This window comes from Mizuhopecten yessoensis, unplaced genomic scaffold (assembly GCF_002113885.1).
Source record: "Mizuhopecten yessoensis strain PY_sf001 unplaced genomic scaffold, ASM211388v2 scaffold2091, whole genome shotgun sequence".
NCBI lineage: Eukaryota > Metazoa > Mollusca > Bivalvia > Pectinida > Pectinidae > Mizuhopecten > Mizuhopecten yessoensis.
Window position 1 is genome coordinate 1,743,328 of NW_018404373.1, and position 21,449 is coordinate 1,764,776.

General features: G+C 33.4%; 2 protein-coding genes across 4 annotated transcripts in view; one reads left to right on the plus strand and one right to left on the minus strand.

Moving 5' to 3' along the window:
- Positions 1-789: 789 nt before the first annotated feature.
- LOC110445184 (MAP kinase-interacting serine/threonine-protein kinase 1-like) lies at positions 790-13,241 on the minus strand. Of its 3 annotated transcripts, XM_021489658.1 has the most exons (8): positions 13,171-13,241; positions 10,870-10,995; positions 8,486-8,696; positions 6,358-6,455; positions 5,929-6,187; positions 5,484-5,739; positions 5,003-5,302; positions 790-4,784 (listed from the first exon to the last, which is right to left on the minus strand). In XM_021489658.1, the coding sequence occupies exons 1-8, from the start codon at positions 13,198-13,200 to the stop codon at positions 4,451-4,453; spliced, it is 1,614 nt and encodes a 537-aa protein (XP_021345333.1). In that variant the 5' UTR covers positions 13,201-13,241; the 3' UTR covers positions 790-4,450. The 3 variants fall into 3 exon arrangements, with proteins under 3 accessions (XP_021345333.1, XP_021345334.1, XP_021345335.1); XM_021489659.1 differs by lacking the exons at positions 10,870-10,995; positions 13,171-13,241 and adding an exon at positions 10,370-10,605; XM_021489660.1 differs by lacking the exons at positions 10,870-10,995; positions 13,171-13,241 and adding an exon at positions 8,814-8,911.
- The window catches only part of LOC110445183 (calcium homeostasis endoplasmic reticulum protein-like), a 115,499-nt gene continuing 105,149 nt past the window's right edge, over positions 11,100-21,449 (plus strand). The window contains exons 1-3 of the mRNA XM_021489657.1: positions 11,100-11,239; positions 12,886-13,056; positions 13,772-13,903. Coding sequence (XP_021345332.1) covers positions 11,215-11,239; positions 12,886-13,056; positions 13,772-13,903 — 328 coding nt within the window. The 5' untranslated portion in view covers positions 11,100-11,214. The remainder of the gene's footprint in view (positions 11,240-12,885; positions 13,057-13,771; positions 13,904-21,449) is intronic.

The window sequence follows — 21,449 nt, forward strand, 5'->3', positions numbered from 1 at the left end:
TATAAATTTTCAGTGTGTTTGAGTAACATGACAATGCCAAGATTAATGCGTTGTTTTTTAGTCTGCCAAATTTGCAAAATATCCTTAAGATATGGGTCAATATTTAGTGCTAATATCTGTAGGCAGACCTCTCCAAATGTTAAATCAACATTTATTCTTGGCCCACGTTTTAGTTCATGTGAATTACAGATATATAGGGTCACATCTGATGGCGACAATTGCCCAGTTTCTTGGCTAGTAGCCACAATAACAGGACCTGGTAGTCGCCTACCTTGATTTAATTTTGGACCTAAAGCTATTTTAAATAAGATATTGGCTTACATAAATGGCTTACATTGTAAAAGACGTACTGATCTGGGGCCTGCAATTAAGTGCCAGGTGATTATTCTTTTCTGCTTATGAGATTTCAAAATAATGCCAAACCAACTTAAATCACTCGGATCACTTTGGATTAATTAATGAAGTGCATATTTTATTTATTTCATGGTAAATAGCTTCACTCTACTTTGCCTGTTGAAATTTTCATAATCTGGCTTCATGCACACCAACACAAAATTTGCTTCCATTTGAAAGAGAACCAAATATTGTACATACATTTGATTCTGCACTCCCAATATTTTTTCAAGATCACGAAATAAAACACTGCTGTTGAATCTTTTTCAAGTTGGTAGACGTTTTGATGTCATTGTGCCAATATTTACATTTCCCAGATTGGCAAAACTTTAGACAAATCATGTGGTGTCTTATGTTAAATATTTCATAATAATCAAGAAACACAAGAAGACAGAATAGAATTCAAAGTCCTTTATTTCTCAATGCATCGATAAAAACACTTTTTGAATCAAATGCTTTGTCACTACATTTAATACCGTTAATATTAAAAATCACCTTTTTTCGATTCCTAATTCTGTTGAGTTGCCAAACCTGATAGCATCAGTCAAAATACATGCCATCAACCATCAGTTTGTTACGATACTTTGTAACTTGTCAATTTGATTTCACACAATCCATGCAATAAGCAGCTTGCTTTGAAGGCTTGGTTGGAGGTATGTTAAATGCACCAACAAGATAAAAAAAATAATACTTCTTGATATGTAATGCCCTATAGCTGTTCCTCAAACTACTTCCACTTCACATAATTTAAACACTGATTTTTTTCAAATGGACAAAAAAAAAGTCTTTTATTTAGCACGATTAATTAACAGAAATAGATCAAATTTATCAAGGCCTACTAATTGAATCCTTAAAACGAGTAATTTCAAATTCCAAAATAGATTAAAAATTATGTTTGTAATAATATTTTAACAGACAAATGCTTGAGTCAACACAACGTTTAATAATCACAGCTGAACACATTCTTATATAATATCACAGGAAATAGTAGCTTCCAGCATGGTAACTTTTTACTGAAACCCTAAGACAATGAAATTGATCCCATGCAACATTATCAAATTACTGATTTAATGAAAATACAAAATGAAAGTTCTGTACTTTTTTTGTGTGTATATAACTTCAACAAGTCTGCGACTACTCTATTGAAGCCGCCGAAACAGAAATTTGAAATTGGCAATGGACCTGTCTAAAGATATATATAAAACTTACGTAAAGATACATTATGTTCTGGACATTTTGTGTCCATAACCGAGTTGTCTTGCAATCCACACCTCTTACACTAAGATAGCTTACATACCAATACCAGTACTTTCCAAACAGTATATTTTAACAGGCTTGATATAACATGTCAATGCGATGAACTATTAACATTATGAGTTTATAATGCAAACAAAATTATGTTAAGAACAATACATATTTCTGAAATAAAATAAAAAAAAGGTTAATATCTTACTGATCCAAAAAATAACAAATTTATGACTTGTGCAGTTTTTTCTTTGCAATTAACAAGATAACCTGACTGAAAACAATGCATTAATTGCGATGCAGTTTTGAATATAGTATTTTGGTATATTAATTTGCGAATTAAACCAAATATAGAATTTACCAATATTGCTTTTACTTTGGTCTATAAAACAACATTTTTTTACATGTTACATGTATATATGATATTTGATGTACTTAGTCAACTAGTTATTTACAGAGCTTTGCGAGATGCTGTACATTAACCTGTCATTTTTGTTTTATTTTGTTTGTTTGTTTTGAGATCAGTGAATATATGTACATATGTAAACAAAAGTCGCCTTTTATACATGCCATTTCTTGGGACCAAAATGTCAAAGTCTATATACATGTATGTACACTTTGTACAGTAACATGTTACACACCCATATTGGTGATCTGGTCATGGACCCACAGTAACATCCTAGCGCAAACCCTGCACCAACGTTTATATCCTTGGATACAGTTGTCTTAGCCAATAACATTACATTGTATGATCCATGTGACAATGATCACACATACACACAGCGATAACAGTCATATATACCAACCAATACAATGGATATCAATGATGTGAGGTTTTTTGTTATGGTATTTAGGTTTCCTTGGAATGAATGACTTTGTAAAACACCTGTACATGTACATACATACAAATCTGTGGAAAAGTAAATGAAATGGATGCAAACAAATCAAAAGTGCAGTTTGTATGACAAGTCTGTAGTAAATGCCTTTGTATTAAAGTAAACTTGTTAAAAAGAAAATATATTGAATCTTATGTAAGAAAATATTTTTTTAGATATAAAAATTCAATTTCACATCTAAAACATATTGACAGTTTCATCAAATATTTGTTCAAAATTAAGGTAACAACTTTTATTTTGAAAACTAGACATAAAAAAAATTATTCAAAGACATTTACTTTAGTGTGAAACCATATTAAAAGATTGCAAGTATCTTGATTAATCTTGATCGGCTGCCATTGCAAAATTGTGAACACATTCATATATTGACCTTGCTTACTTTGCAAAATGAACTCAAAATGAACTTATGAGCATCTGAATTGCATATGAAATATGTATTATGGTAGACCAACAACTACTCAGTCTTCTTCATGAGTTGGAATAACATTTGTAATTTTAAAGCACAGAAATGTTTCCAACAATATTTCAAACAAAAATACAAGAATATAATGTATATATATATATGTATAGATATCTTTCATGCACCTTTGACAGACTGAGTCTAATGTTAATAGAATGAAATGGAATGGCACTTGTGTTCTGCTAAAGAAAATCACATACACAACACAGAATTCCCATACATTATATATGATATAACATTATAAATTTTCTGATTTTGTTGTTTCTTTTGAGCAAAACTACCATATTTTGGTTTTAATACAACATTTTTATACACTAAATAAACTACTGGTATCATAAACTGCTGTTATCATAAACTTGGCAAATTCATTCAAATTAGATAATGCTTTCATCTGTAAAATAGACTGGTTATATGAAGCAAAAGATATAGAGTTTCAATTTCAACTCAAACTGAAATAAAAATCCCCATGCATCAGATTTTAATTTTTCTAGATTTTTCTACATTTTCTGCCTGGCTAAAAATAGCTTGTAACTGAACTCAGCAAAATGTTTAATGTTTAAGAGTAGAACCTTTAAAGTTAATTTGAAATGGAATGTTTATTAAGCACAAATCAAAGTAACCACATGAGATGTTTAAACCTTGTACGACTAGCTAGCAGGCAACTCAAACAGTATAGAGGTATTGTTTGACAATATGGTGTTTAACAGATGGTTTATTACCCAGCCATGACTGGACTGGTTAGGTGACAATTTCACGAGACAAGATATATTTTTATGTAGCGACTCCACAAAGGTTGAACACAATAAAATTTGGCTCCCTTCAAACGAAGTTCTGCATGTTTTACAATTGTGGATAATGCCAGAACATAACTAATTGTTTTTACCCCAACATCCCCCCCCCCCCCCCCCCCCCCCAAACCTCAAGACAGTACGTAAAAACATTCATACTAAAATAACATGTAAAATTACAAAAAAGGTGAAAACAAAGTATTAAACTACAAACATAAAGACACATGGGCTTAACTAGAGTACATAAAATCACAACTCTTCACCTTGGATTAATCAGCTTTTTATAATTAGCAGTAATTGCTGTTTTAGCACTTAAATACTGCCCCTTAAGGTTAATGGAAATATAAGATCATCACATGTATCTCTCCCGCTATAATCTATTTGAAAGACAACGGATCATTTTCTTCTTTTAAACTATTTGTTTTGTATGAAGATTATATGTCAATTTTTTTTCTCATGTTTGTTAAGACAGAGACACACATTTTTGACATCAACATAAAATCCCTGATATTAATCTCGTATACACTGGCTTATGTGGGTTTTTTATGAGCATACTCTCTCTCTCTCTCTCTCTCTCTCTCTCTCTCATCAGACACAACCACTCCGCTTATCTACATCCAGTTTCACACTTGAGAAATCTTGGTTCCTTTATCAGTCCGAGTGCAGTACTACGTACTAATAGCAAAGTTCGATGAATGTGAATTTGGCAGAGATAGTCCACTATCACTACTTAAGTCAGAATTTTCATCGGAAAAGTTTCTCCTACGCCTAGCGAGTCCTGAAGAAGGTGGTGACAGTTTAATACTTGGAACTCTCATGGAATTTCCATTGTATAGACTGCTGTCAGACTCGTCCTCATCCTCCTGGCTGTCTTCACCACCTCGGGATCTACGCCCAATGAAAAATGATGGTGCCTCATTTATGTGTAGATGCTGTTGCATCATTCTGTTGATAGAGACTGCTTCTCCGGCAAAACATTCCAGATCTTTTGTACTGTTGTTTCTGTAATAAAAGAATTAAAATAAGTAAATATTGGCATTTTCGATATTGAAGAGATCTGATGTTTTGTCAAACTATCTATTTGTTGATTTTCCTTTCTCTACATTGCATTCTTATTTAATTTTCAAATAAACTACAAATATAGATATTTTTATATATCATACTTTCAATAATTTTGATTAATAACAAATCACAACAATGCATTGTTTCATCTGACTTACCTTGTAAGGATCCTTGGGGTGGCCAGCGGGGTGGGAAGGGGAGGGGTTGTCACCCAGGGATGGTTCAGGACTTCCTTGGCTGATAACCGTCTACGTGGGTCCCTAACCAAAAGCTTTCGGATCAAATCCTTGGCTTCCTCAGATATCTCACTCCACTCATTTTCAGGAAACTCAAACACACCATCTTGAATTCGTGTAAAAAGATTTTCTTGGCAAGACTGGCAAGCTTCTCCTCTTTCCCAACCACAATCCTCTCCACATTGTCCATAGAAAGGGGGATAGCCACACAGCACGATATACCTGTAACAACCAAACAGTTTCAAAATCAATAACAAGACAATTATTAAATATTACAGATAGAAATGTCTTTTTAATATATGTTACTAAATATTACAGATAGAAATGTCTTTTTAATATACGTTATTTGAAACAAAACTATTTTTTCTAGCATAAACGGATGTCAATATTTTTAATAACTTACAAAATTGTTCCTAAACTCCAGAGATCACATTTCTTGTCATAGGAAAAAGATTCGCCAACCCAAGCATCCACAACCTCAGGTGCCATGTACTCGGCTGACCCTACAGGGGTCAGGAGTTCAGGTGTTGTACAGTTGTCGTTCTGACTATTGATAGGCACACCACTGGCAAGGTCAAAGTCACAGATACGGATGGGAACAACCTCGTCTTTCTTCTCGCATAAAATGTTTTCTGGTTTCAGGTCTCTGTGAGCAATCCCTACAAAATAAAAAATTATTTCTAAGTATCAAAATTTTATTTATAAAACATGCAAACTATTTATTATGTGCATTTAGCTTTTCCAAAAAAATATTTAAGGAATTTAGATACAAATTTAACTTTGAGAACATGAAATGTTACAAATTTTGTTTTATGATTTTATGTGAAAATAATCATGGTGCTTCTTACCCTTCTTATGAAGAAAGTGAAGAGCTTTCGCAATATCTCTGATCACTAAGCTTGCTTCAAACTCCGTCACATGGCCCCTCCTCTCAATGTTGTTCAACAGGGTTCCTCCATGCATCAAATCAAACACCAAATAAAATCTTTCTTCCTCCTCAAAGTATTCATGCAACCGTAAAATATTCTCTTCACTTTGGCACAAGTGAAAAATTTCAATCTCCTTGAACACCTTCTTCCGTGACCTTCCAAAATCTTTTTCAATAACCTGTAATGATAGATTTTACATACTGTTAATAATGCTTAAAAAAATGTAATGTATCTATGTTTTCAAATACCAGTGTTTTGATTATTTTGAAAATAACTCAATTGAATCGTTTTTTCATGGACTAAATATATATAATATATACAAAGTAAATAGAAATTTGACAAACTTACTTTTACAGCATACTGTTTCTGGGTTGTATTTTTGCGGTACGTATTTACAGAAGCATAGGCACCACTCCCCAGCTTTTCTCCAGTAGGGGTGTAAAGATCTACAATATACAAAGACAAAACACAATTAGAAAAAAATATTCTCAACAAAAGCAAGTCTAGCACAAATTATAATTATTTGGCTACGGTATGCATATCAATTTATCATTTTGTAATTTGTAGGTGTACTGAATGTCTAAAGTTCCAAACGCCAAGAAAATGAGTCTATGGTGTTGATTATGTGATGTTTAAAACCTTTGTTAGTAAGGTCTGACCTAGTTCCTTTAAACTTCACAAAAGAACAAATACAATAAATGGTTTGTGGGGGCAATGAACAATCAATCTTTGCTGCCCTTTCCCTTTACAGATTAAAAACATATCATGATGTCAATGTACCTCGACTAGATTACTGACAGCCATCTGTTAGACGTCCATACAAATATAGAGTTGACCTACATACATATATATAGGTGCAAGGGAAGCGACAGCTGTATATCTACACATGAATCATGAACATTATGATTCATGGTTTTAACTTTACCCAAGTTTTCTGGTCATTCTCAGGTATGACACGTAATAACCAATTCTGCAGATAAATGTAGTTCTAAAGAAATGCCTCCTTATCTTAAGAATGCGTATATATAGCCTAGTGGGAATTACAAGGCTAACACTGTATATATATATATATATACGTCATCACATCCTGGTTGAGTGGGACAGAATTTGGGATTGAGTCCAGGATATAGAAAATGAAAGTCCTGTATACATTACAAACACCATTATTATTTTATTTTTATTCAGGCATCAACATGATTCGTTTCTTTTATCCCCAAGAAAAAGAAAATTTCCAACCTTTACTTATAATTGTTTCGTTTTCCAAAAGCAAATAGTTTGCATTGAAAAGATTTTTTTTCACACTGAAGATTGAATTTATTACAAGCCAAAAAATCATTTTTTAAGGAAAAGGTTCAGAAAAAAATCCTATCAAACCATTTGATTTCACTATGAATAAATAAGAACAATGTACTTAATGTTTGTGTTCCAATTTTATTTCTAAAATAGATCCTTAATCTCCTATCATAAGGGTAATGATTTCATCATACCATATAGTAATGTATGGTAAGTCTATTCTAGAATAAAATGATCTATTTATACAATTTACACGTTACTTCCACGTTACTTCCACGTATACACAAACATGTCATCAGGTGACATTATCCACAATGTGTACACATACAAAACGTGTACACAGTCATGTGTCATGATCATGAGGTGACCCGGTCTTACATGTCAGGAAACTACTAGAATTCATGTTTATTGATCCACGACCACAGCCATATCTTATTCGCTTACAACATGAGTGGTTCGATCTTACATCAGGCTACATTAGAAGGATTTACAATAGCTATTCTTAGAACATTACTTCATTCTTATCGTCGTCTGTTTTAAAACCTATCATGATTGGCTGGGTTATCCCCCATCAACACAGGCTGTGTTGCCCAACAATGTATTTATAGCACACACAATTTGTATGTGTTTTTCCTAGGGTGTAGTTGCATCATTCAAAGTAACAGATACACATCATCATCAGAGGTATTTATATACAGACTGGCTAATACGTGTAGTTTATATATATTCACACGCACATACATGTATGTATGGAATGTGTGATGAAACACAAGTAACTTGAGAAAACAAAGGGAAAGCACAGAAATTTCCATCAACATATGAAGTGTACAAGAATTAAACAGACATATATATATGTAATTTTGTGCTACTTCAGTTTTTTACAAATACACCATTGCCAGATTTATGCTATCTTAATTAAAATCTGCAGTTAATGAGATTATCTCATGATTATCAGAAGTGAAAAATGCTAACCTTTTTCAAAAGTGTGCTGATTAATTTGGTTACACAAAGGAATATGATATAAAACTTGAAAAAAAGAAAAACTGGGGTTTCCCTTAATTTCTTAAAACAGCAAACAAAAAGGGTTTCATAAAAAAATAGCAAAAAATAGCAAAAAAATAATTAAATTGCACCCTGGATAATAATCATAGAAAGAATAAATTAAAATAAATATCATACACACCATTGAATTTTTGGGCAGGTTGGTCTTCCTTTCGACGTTTTTTCTTGTTTCTTGATGGACGGCGGTTCATTGTTGAACTTTCAATATTTCTCAACTCAATATCTTCCATAATCGGGTCCATGTCCAGCGAGGGCAATGCAGCAAGTACGCGGTCTAACATTAGACTAGATGGTCTTCTTGGCGATAGGTTATAAAAAGCCTGATGCTCTACCTAAAACACACACAATAAAATACTCCATAAATGACAGGAATACACCAAAAATTATCGCTGCCGAATTGATCAAATTCACACATGGTTATCAACTTGCATTCTATCATTAGTTTATACCTGCTATTCCAGCGTAATTCCACAGAATGTACTTGTGAAGTTCTATGAACCCCCAAGTGAGATTCCACCTCCCTCTCCCACCTAGCTTCTCCCAAGGACTGAGTCTACACTACACTACTGTACACTTATAACAAAATGCTGGGTTATTGTGAGCATGGCACACCAGTTACACAGAAAAGACGCAAGTACTAGAAGTACCACCCTAGTGCCAAAAGCAACACAAAAACTAGTAGATATATAGTCTCTGGGGTCTAAGTACTGCCAGTCCTATCACATGAGTAGCATCCCAAGCATTGGTAAAGGACTCCCACTGTGGAGGTGTTGGCAATTAATGCCTCCCACAGGGCAACTCCCTTTCAACCTTAATAATAACTGGACAAGCACCATGGCATTGACCATTATGACGTAACTCAATGGTGTGAGTTGATTACTTGTAAATACATCAATTACTACTGTACTTGTAGCAAGGTGTCACTCAAATGGACAGTTGTTTGATATATTGCAGAAAGTAGATCATTAATTAATTTAAGTTTTAAATGCAAAGTTATAATGAAGAGTAGGATTGTAAAGTTGGCTCTAAACAGTGAAGAAATTTGTCTTTATTCAATTTTATCATTTCTACCAACACTCCTTAAAAACTTATCCAGGTAACATTTTCTAATAATGAAAATAAAATGTTTAATATATATATTTTGGGGTATAAACACAGTTGCGCTAAACAAATTCAGTGTTAACATTTGATTACACTCCAATACAAATTACAATTGGAATGATTTATAAAGTTATAAACATAAATCTATGCTATAACATTTTTTTAACATTTTGCCTAACAATTGCAATTTCTAAGTAATAATGATTAAACACTTTACTCCGACCTGTTTTTTCCTCAAATGATTATAGTTAAAAAACACCTTAATAATGTAAGACAAGTACCTTTAATTTCATTTCTATAGTCCTGGATATAATTAACACACTTGCAATAAATGATTTAATAATCTTCCAGATAAAAAATATATAATGATTGTACTAGGGTTGAATCGAGCTTGTACAAATTTCTTCATCTAAGAAATATAAGACTATACTTCCTTTATTTACTAGAATATCTGTGATTTCATCATCATGTGAAAGATTCTATACTTAGGAGTGTGTTTAATCAGGTGTCAATTTATTAGTCATAATTATTAATAATGACATAATTTTTTACTGAATCATATTATTTTTATTATATCATTTCTTCATAAAACTTGTCATAACTTAATGCTCCTGTGGAAGTAACGACGCCGAGTTCCTTCTAGATGAAAAAGTTAAAAATAGCCATGTCCAGTCTTATCCTACACAAAGAACCGAGAACATTCCAGTCCATACATAAAGCAATCAAAATATCGAATGTTAACAAATAAAAATTATACAATTTTATATAAGTTGATGAATAAATATTTCCGAATTTGGAACTATTAACTTGGAAAATAATGCTGGTCAGTATGAAATGTAAAAATGATTCAGAATGTAGTACACCATGGATCATGTACCTGGATTTATTTATAAACGAAACTTACCTCTAACATTTTGGTAAACTGGTGTTGTCTTTTGTTTAAACAACTATATCACTTGACTTTGAACACAAATGTGCTCTCTCCCAGATCTTATCACTAAAACTGCATTCGCATAAATCCGTTAACCAACATTGACTGTCCGAAGGTCCAAAGACCTGAATCGCTTCTTGCTACAATCCGTCCATTTTCCTTCACTCACAAACTAGAACAGGGTTCATACGTCAGCAAACTTGTTTATATATGAAGGATCTGTGTCACGCGACGTGGCCTGTGCGCTGACTGGCTGACTCACCGTGTTTATGTACGCAGATGCAGCCAACTGTGGCGACCGTGATTATAATATCGGTGTGTTTACATCCGCCATGGAAGGTCAACGGGAGTATATGCATGGAAAAATTAAACATTGAACGCGTTAATAAAAAGTGCCAATGACAATAACAGTACCTGTAATTGAAAAACGATATAAAAATTATAAAATAAATTGCAATTCAGTTGAACATTACCTCTATCATGATGCACTTGTGAAGAAACCTAGGTAAACAATGCCGCAACTCCCGCCAAGCACTCCATTTTGCAAAACAAACCAATCGTTCAACTCCGGAATATCCGGGACATCCAGATTTTAATTGCTTAATTTGGAAAACAACGAAAACATACAACATTGAATACTATTCAATTTATTTAGCATATAATGTATAAATGTGTCTTTTAATGATTCTAGTAATAATTTGTCGAAAAAAATATGGTTGGATCCATATCGCTCGAGCGTTTGAAATGCATACAGCGTTTTTACACAATGAATTAAGCAAAATTAAGACGACGATTAGCCGAAAAACACTGGAGTTAAAATGGACCTTCCGAAACCTCCAGAAGGTAATTTTATTCATTTGTGGCAATTTCTATGAACGGCAGACCGAAATATATGTCCAAATTGAAGTCCGCTAGAATTTCAGGAAAATGTTCACCAGAAAACATTAAAGATGCGTCGGATGTATTTAATGCCGGCATTTTTCCGGAGCCCCCCCCCTCTTCTAACCAATCCTAGCTGATATAACCAGACTTGCTGGTGCTCCATTACCTGACACTAGGTAACATAGTTTCTGACCATGAGACAATTTTTATATAGGCCTATTGCGTCCTCATGATCAGAGCCATGCAAGCTTATCAAGTGTTCAATCTGTAAGATTGCATGTAATGTATGCCTCATATATACATAAAGTTATCAATAAATGCATTATTGTTTAAATAATAAATCCTTCCAAAAAAGAACTCTTTCACAAAATTAGCCAAGTCCTTCTTGCAAGAAATAAGAAACTGTTGCCATGAAAGATCATGCATGATGTTTTTCTCAATTATCCATTTCTATATAGGCCTATAGATAGGCATATATGGCATCATTGGCCAGCTGCATGACCATGCAAATGCAGTCGTGTATTATTACTGATGCCGCCATGCTTAGTACAGTTTCCGTATTGGGTCATGACACCCGTATATAATCGTCGGACCTCATATCAGAGACAAATTTTCCATCATGGCTGTCAATTCAATTTCAAATTCAATTGGCGTTGCTAAGTAAACTTGATAATTTAACGTCGTTTTAAGCAGAGTTTTACTTGAAGTTAGAAAAAAGATCAACAGAAACGGTTTATATTAATGTTTACTTTAATTAATTAATTTTTATTTTCCCATTTTCCAATTTTAAATGAGCAATTTGGGAAAAATAATTAATGGCAATGGGTCCTTTAAACAGACCTAAAAAGTACTGAGATAACTACTGTGTACAGATAGTTTTAATGCTATATAAATGACATGGTGAACAGGCATATTCTGTAGCCATTTCAGAATAATGAGATTTGTTTGAAATATAAGAAAAGATTGTATATTGAGGTAAACCCCATTCTTGAGAAAATGTGATCTTATTTTAATAAAGATATATTGTATTATATCAAAAAAGTTAATTTAGGTGTCAAGTTAAGGGTAAATAATAATTACATGGCTCATTGGGCCAGTTGAATTTAACATTAAGTGGGTAACCGGCCAAACCAGTCTCTTACCAATTTTTATTTGACATTAATATATATGCCTACTTGTTTTCTAAAGTATTTTTAAAGTGTCATATATTTAAGCATTCATTTAGGATGGTGCATTTTACCACAATCCAGGTTTATTTATTTATTTTCAAAAAGAACTTGCCCACAAAAACAATCTCTGGTCTGGGCCCTGGGTCAGTGGCTAAATCTACCCCTGTCGTTAATTTTCAAACTTAATATGTTTATATTTTTAAAAAATAAACTCAGTGGTCCTCAGAAGTGACAACTATATTTACTCTTCCTTAAGAATATATGACATAGAAATAATCCATGATGAATCCTTTTAATTTTCTCTTTCATTTCTTAGTTTTCATTTGGTATGTAAAAACTGAATCAAATGAATTTAGAAGCCAGTAGAACAAGATTGTTGATTAAATGGTGGTTAATTAAGGTAAAACAGCATTTTGAAAAAAGCATTTATTATTTCAGACCCAGAACTGAAAAATATTATAGATAAACTTGCTAACTTTGTGGCAAGAAATGGACCAGAGTTTGAGCAGATGACAAAACAAAAACAGAAGAACAACCCAAGATTCTCTTTTCTGTTTGGAGGGGAACATTTTCATTACTACCAATACAAAGTAAACTCGGAATCAGCCAGTAAGTATTGAAACCTGGTATTACGATTGTAATACTTTATCACATGTGTATTATTTCATGAATTTGTGTGTTATCTTACATTGAAGAAGTGTATGTGATTAGACATTTTCTTACCCAGGACAGGGCTATCCACACTTTTCCCATTGTGAGATATCATTGTCTCGCCCTAGGGTTGAGATGGGGAATTCACTTGTCAAAAGTAAACATTTGCATAACGTCAAGTCAACAATACAATGACGTCATGTCAACAAGCATAGAGCTTGTAACATCAGCATTACGTATATGAAAAATCAAAAGGGAAGAAGAATCTTTCATGTGCACCCTGTTGAGTTGAGATGGAGAAACTCAGCCCTCGGGGAAGGCCTCATGTTTGGCACCTCGAGAGTCTCTATCCTCGAATTGAGATTTCCATCTCACCTTCAAGGGAGTGAAAGATTCTATTAATCACAGTTTGAATATTTTAAACTTGAATGGTATTTTTTAAAGTAAGAAAAAGATCAGATTTGAACTATAAAGATCAACATTATATATATGAAGTACTGTGTTATAGTAATAGTGATAATGGCAGTGTGTTTCTTTGGAAAGAAACTTGACACACATAGATAAATAATATAAATATTGTTATGTAACTTATGTAATAGCTATTTATATTTATTTTAAGACGTATCATTTGTAATAAAATGATTTAACTCAGCCATGTATTTTACTCTCCTAGAGTCAGTGGCTGAGACAGGTGGATTCAGTGGCCCGCCAGCGAGTGATGGTCCCCCTCAAACGCAGCCATTTCCTGTCACACTTCCTGCTCTTCCACCTGAAGTACCTCCACCATTCCTCGGCAACCCTGATAGTAAGTCTTTAATTCATTTTTTTCCAGCAATTTTATTCTGTATTACAGGTAGAGAACAACATTTCATGTACTTCTTTGAAAAGTGCTGCTTTACAGGAATGATTCAATGAGGAATTTGAGGTTAATAGGTTAACTTGGGATGTTTTATTACAAATAGTCCTCTCAAAATTGTTAAAGGGACCAATGAAAGAATGACTACTGATATAATTTCTTCAAATTGCATGTCACTATTTCTCCCTACAATTCTTCCATTAGATTGGAAGTATGAGTTAATATAAACAGTTATCTACCTGCTTTGTTAGATGACTTTGAATTGGTAACTTTTGAAATAGAGGACCTGAGATGTATCCATTCTCTTCTTTTATATTAAGTCATATATATACTGCATAGGTGTTTGGTGTCCTCACCACATAGTGGGAGGGGCATAATGTTTGCTTTTCTGTAAGACAAGTTGGTGACACTTTGCTCGTGATCAGTTTCTGTTAAACTAGAGGTACAACACTGCAGTCATCAAACTTCAAATGTGGATACATTATAAGCTTCATTGTTAGATAAAATGTGGGTTACTCTGACCTATATCTGATTCTGTTAATTTGTCTTGAGGGTTTCGCCTGTGTCATCTTATTTGGGGACATTGGGGGGAAAATCCAAATATCCCATTGCAAAGCCTCTACTCATATCTGTCTTACCTGCTTTTTTTCATCAATGTCTCCCTGTCCACCTGGATGTCCTTAGCTGTTGTGAGGATGCTGTACCCTAACAAAATAAACAACTGATCTATAAATTGTGATATACTGACTCTATTCAAACTTATTCAAACTTTGCATCAAAGATAGAGTACAGTTATTATTGAAGCACCTGTTTAAAAATATTAGTTTGTTTAAACAAAGTAAATATTTTACTGTTCCCAATTGCCATTTTTGATTTTATCCATTTAGGACTCATATGTGGTAATAAAGGTCAGTTTAATAAAAATATAATCCATGTCTAAAATGTCCCAAAACATAAAAAAAGACTTGTGACTGCAACAGGCAATACATTCCTAAACTAGAATTTCATGTAAGGAATGCCAAACAAATTCCAAGCTGCAAGCTTCAGGTTAAAGTCAACCTTTGGAAGCTAGTCCTAGTTAACCTAAATATACCTCCTCAAGTCTATCAGCAGTGTATCAACCATGTTGTTATATAAAATGATCGCTAGAAATATTACAAACAACCCTTTATAGAATTACAGATTTTGATATATCAGCTTTAATGTAGGTATTGAGATAGAACCTACTGCTTTAGAATCTTAATCAAGGGATATGTAATAAACGCTTCATGGCATGATATGAAAAATTCACACACTTAGACTCATTTATACTTTATTAGTTTATATATTGCACTGGAACCTTTAAGAAGTTCATTTTTTGAGGCAATATTCATTCCGACAGTATTTACAACTTGAAATAGTATGAAATTTTGCTGTCCTGTTCATGGAGAGTTAGCTTGGGCCAGGTGCATGTAATTTAATCATTAATTCATTTAAAAAAAAAATATAATATGTTGATTTGATCGTGGAAACATTGCAATTTTCAACTGACGTTTAAAAGATATAATACAAATTGGTTAAAATAATACTACAGTAAAGACCCATAATTGTAACACAGTATTGAGAACTACATGTACAAGGTACTAAAAAATTTGGCCATTAAATTCATATTTCCTTCTTTTTTTTAATTCAATATCAATGAATTCAGTTCATTAAATACTTTTCATAAATGTTCTTGCATGATAATGAAATTCCCCAATCTATTGAAAGTGTAAAAGAAGGGAAATACCCAATATTTACAAATAACTGATGTCTGTAGGTGCAGAACAGGGCGCTATTGTCCTCCTACAGCTGTCATATAGCAGTTAATTGTCATTCCTATGCATTAGGTTATATACATATTTATATTTACATGTAGTTGTATAAGTAATTAGGGACTAACTTTATCATTGTCTTACATTATAGTTGTATATTATATAACTAATTGCACTTATATGAAGAACATATGAATGATTCAAATTGTGACATGTATGATTAACCCTAGACACTTGTCAGAAGTTAAATAGATGGCTATGACGTCAGAACATCGGTGCATATAATTATAATGTAGGTTCTCCATAAATTATTAAATTACACATTCAAATTTTTAATTAATCCTTCTACGGTGATTATTATGAAGCCTGTTTTCTTCCAATTACAAATGTATTTTGTGTTGCACACAATTTTTACAAGGGAGTACTTTTTAAATGGCATGGGGTGGGAATGGGGGAATGTAAGTGGTGTGGATTTCACATTTTAGATATTTTTCTTAATATATCACAATGTATCGGTACTGTTTGTTATATTATTTCAAAGTAATAAATTAAGTCATAATAGTTATAAAGGAACTCATAAAGGGTAATATCATAAAGAATATGAAATATAGCAATTCTTACCACAGTAAAGCAAATTTTGAATCATGTCTAAATTTTACCTTAAAAGGGTTGGAGAATTAAATGCAAAAAAATGCACAAATAAGGCCATCATGATCCACAGTCTTAATCTCAGTCAATGCATCATATTGCCATGTGACCATATTTTGACTGAATTTGATCAATGCAGTGGTCAATGGTATACATCTGAATTCTGAAGTCATGTAGATGGACAATTATCAATCCCTGATATCATCATCAAGAGTGTATATATATATTCTCAAACTAACCTAGTCATAATTTTTCCAACTGGTATGTCCTTAACGATTTGTAAATTAATTAAAGATATACACATTAAGTATACAAAAAGAATACATTTGTGTATATACCGTTACTGATGTCTGGATAATAAAAAGGTTACAGTATCTTGCCATGGACATGCATGTGTTTAAATTAATTCAGGGGTTTAGTTCAATGGTAGGTGATGTTGCTTGTGTCCTGCTTGTCATCTCTTGGTCTTTCACAACTTAGGTTTAGGGATTTACAATAGTAAACTGACAGTAGCTCTGTTCTACAGTCTCAATACTTATAGTCTCCATCCCCTAGACACCTTCCTGTACATGCAAGTGTCTCAAGCATTGTTAAGTCTACATCCAACTGACACCCTGGCATATCATTGTTTCTAATATACACATTTACATCTCGCTTTGTTGACGTTACATCTCAAAGATACCCTCGGACGTCTTTGTTTAGACCACATCCACTTGACACCTTAATACACCTCTTTTTGAGTCTACATTCCACAGATACCCCAACACATCTTTTTGTTGTTTCTATACATCCAACAGAATCTCTAGCTATTGTCACTTTAATTAATCTCTTCATTGAGTCTACATCCAATTGACACATTAACAAACCTCTTTGTTGAGTCTATACATCCTATACAATGTAGATACCCCAACATCTTTTTGTTGAGTCTACATCCTTAAGATACCTCAGCATCTTTTTGTTGAGTCTACATCCTTAAGATACCTCAGCATCTTTTTGTTGAGTCTACATCCTAAATATACCCCAACATCTTTTTGTTGAGTCTACATTCTTAAGATGCTTCAGCATCTTTTTGTTGGGTCTACATCCTAAAGATACCCCAACATCTTTTTGTTTAGTCTACATCCTTAAGATACCTCAGCATCTTTTTGTTGAGTCTAAATCCTAAAGATACCCCAACATCTGTTTGTTGAGTCTACATCCTTAAGATACCCCGACATCTTTGTGTTGAGTCTTCATCCTAAAGATACATTAGCATCTTTTTGTTGAGTCTACATCCTTAAGATACCCCAACATCTTTTTGTTGAGTCTACATCCTAAAAATACCCCAACATCTTTTTGTCGAGTCTATATCCTTAAGATACATCAACATCTTTTTGTTGAGTCTACATCCTTAAGATACCTCAGCATCTTTTTGTTGAGTCTACATCCTTAAGATACCTCAGCATCTTTATGTTATGTCTACATCCATCAGAAATTTAAGCTATTGTCTCTTTGTTGAGTCTACATCCTAAAGATACCCCAGCCTATCTTTTTGTCTACATCCCAAAGATCCAACACACACCCTATCACCTCTTTGTTGAGTCTCCATCTAACAGACACCCTAGCTAGTACATTGCACATCTCATTATGGAGCCAAATAGAAGTATATTGCCTCATTGCTAATTAAGCAACAATTTAGGGATTAACTGATTCAGTTTTTGAGACTTCGATAGGATCAGACAGAGATTGAACCCTTGAACCCAGGAGTAGAACTAGGGACTTCCCTCGCACCTGTTAAAATAAGTTTATTGTAAACCTTTGCTCATTACAAGGCAATGTTGTTTCAATACAAGAATACTTCAAAGGGCCTAGCCAGCAAGGGCTAGCTGTAGGGCCCTGGGCTTATCACATGTATACTAACCTGCTTTTCCAAGGTGATAATTGGGCTACACACCAGCAGAGGTGTCTACTTGTGATCCCTGTGAGAAGCACTTCTATGACCACAGTCCTATGACTGTGTAAACTCATCTGGCTCTTTGTTTAGTTGTCTTGTTACTTAATAATTCCCAAAGACATGGAAATGAATAATTTGGTGGTCTAATTAAAGGTCAAGTTATTTACACACACAACGTAAGTTACAGCTTATTACACCTTTCTATGTAATAATGTTGGGATAAACTGCCATGAATTGTTGACTGGGGGGTAGAACCATTACCACTACAGGATAAGCTTTGTGTGTTGTACGTATATGACAGTTATGAGCTGTGACTACAACAAGGAGCTTGTTCAACTTTACCTATAATCACTTTGGATATATTATTTTTGTTTTCAATATATCCCAAAACAATTTTTATTTCTTTGTCCAATTACATGCTATCCCATAACACAAGTTTTCATATTTTTCCTTGCACTGTATATTGTGGTTTTTTTTGCAATTTCATAGTTGATATCTATTCTTATAAAATATTTGAGTTTAAGCAGAAACTGGGCATTGCAGATGATCATAGTACTTGAACCCTTGGAATCGACAGATTGTGTGTGTAACAAAGATTTCTCTTTATGATAATGGTGAGCTTAGAAAGATAAAAATAGGAACATGCACAATGGTGATAAAAATGACTTCATGACAATTGGATCAGAAATGAAGTTTCCAGAGTTTTGATACACAAATTATTGTGTATGATCCTAGAAAGATGAAATGCAAACTTACAGAAAAGTCAAGGTATTATAGTGACACATACTTAGGTTTATAAGGACATTTGGATAAGTTGTGAATATTTACAGTAATAAACAGATGTTTATTCAGCACTGATATCAAGTATACATACTGGCAGATAGTCATACATAGACGTCTTTTATGACTAATCACAAGGGTAAAATTAACAACATACCTGACAAAAATGTATTAATTAAAGCAGAATGAAATCGTTTTAATGTTGGCAATTTAAGATGTTGAGTATACAAACTGTAATGATAAATTCATTCATGTGTCAAGATGAAATGATATGGTCTATATTTGTCAACGTGGGCCGTAGTTGTATCTCCTGCTACTTATATATAGCTGCAATGCAGGGTTGTTTTTGTGCAATCACACATAGAGCGTAGCATTGTGCTGGGAATATCATATCAGACCAAGATCAGTGCTGACGTCATTGATCTTGGTCTGGTTCATGTAAACTCCAACACGTAAATCTGTCATTCAGTTCATAGCCAAAATTCGTATACAGCATATATAGCTATATATAGCATATTTATGGTCGAGTACCATATAGATTTAGAAAACCTTAAATCGGTTCAGTGATATCTTAATGCTGTTTTTGTATTTCTTAATATTCAAGTCATTTGTTCCCAATTTAGATGATATTTTCTTTGTCAGCCACACAATATGTACATCAAGATGATTTGATTTATGAATGTGACTGTCGTTTTTGGATGCATCACAAAGCTATTTTTGTCTATTTTGTAAATGATGTTAGCAGTATAAAATGCTACGCAGTTCATAGATCTGAGTTTCTATTATTGCATCTTATTGTGTGCAGTACGTTTGACTATAAGTGGGTTCTATTTCGACCAAATTATTTTGTTATTGGAACATTGAATTTTATATTATCTAAACAGTGAAACAATTAACTTCCAAAAGTTGTTTTCAGTACTAACAGTAGAGATACATACATGTATCAGTAAATATGGTGTTCCAATGAGGAAACATCAACTGAAAAGTGACATTATACATAATGATATTAAGTAGAAAATACTGTATAACATACTGACTCATATTTATATAATTTAACTTTTTTTCTGCAAAGATAAATGGATATTCTGTGAATTTCTCGGGACATTTAGTATAGATAAATACATGTATTTTGTTCCTGTATAAGAATGGTGACTGGAAAGCCTCTGGGTAACTTAATAACAGTGTAAGTTTTGAAATACACTTTAGGTGGTTGACTTGGAATGAATCAAATAGCTGGTTGAATGTGAATAGGCTATAACATTGACCGATACATATTCTGAAAAAATAGCCAGTTCCAAGTTATGAATAGCAGGCCACTTAAATTTTGCTGACAGCTCAGATTTTAATGAGAACACTTACTAGTTTTAATTTCATCAATGTAACTCAAAGTTCATGAATTACCCTGGGGTTCTTTGATAGACTTAACAAGTATGATGTTTAATTGTACAGCATTGAAAATCATCACATGGCCATGTCTCACAGGCTAATGACTATACAAATGTATTGTTGGTGCAAAAAGGTCATGGAAAATTCAACATTACAAGCAGTTTATTTGTAGTTGTGGACAGTAACCTGTGACATATATTCCGACTTTGCGTATTGCAGAGTTATCTTCTCTTGAGAGCAGGTATTGATTGTTAATTTACGTCATTTGTTTGTGAGAGTAACATCATCAATTTTTGAGAAAACGACGTAATTTTCTCACACGAACCAATGACGTAACAATCAATACCTGCTCTCAAGAGAAGATAACTCTGCAATACGCAAAGACGGAATATGTAGTAGTGGAAAAGAAAAGATTCCTTTAAGCCCTGCTGTCCTGGAGTACTAGCATGGTTTCTAAGAAAATCACTGGGATTTGGCAGTTTTTTTGGGGGGAAAACCCCCCTGGAAAATCATTTTCAAAACTAGAAGGTTGAAAATTTCCAAAGGTCAAAATTGTAAATGGAAAGGATCATTTGTTTTATCACTTTAAAATGACTGACACGCTATACTTTTTGTAATTCATAAATTACTGAAAAGGTCTGTCAAATTCTTTTTAATACCTCAGTTTGGAATGGGTCTGTTTTATAAGGGTTAGTAGCCAGGTGGAGGTATAGGCCCTGGATGTATTTCAAGACCTTTTTGTTATACCCAGCCATACACTCCTAAACAAGTTTTGCATTTTGTCTAACTATCTTAAACCTCAAGTTTATTAGTCTGGACACTGTTGTAAATGTTTAAAAAGAATATATCCTGGACCTGATGTCACTGACCATGAGTTCTCGGCCTCACCCAGCTGACCGGCAACCCCCTTTCCCCTAGTGCAAAATTGACACCCTATAAAGTGCCCTCCCCCCCC

What these genes read in the sequence shown, in the direction of transcription:
- LOC110445184 (XM_021489658.1), bottom strand. Translation starts at nt 13,200, where the DNA reads ATGGGAAAAGTGTGGATAGCCCTGTCCTGG. An exon ending in AGAAACAGTATGCTGTAAAA is followed by an intron (nt 6,188 to 6,357) that starts GTAAGTTTGTCA and finishes CTATCATTACAG; the next exon opens with GTTATTGAAAAAGATTTTGG. An exon ending in TCACTTTCTTCATAAGAAGG is followed by an intron (nt 5,740 to 5,928) that starts GTAAGAAGCACC and finishes TTTATTTTGTAG; the next exon opens with GGATTGCTCACAGAGACCTG.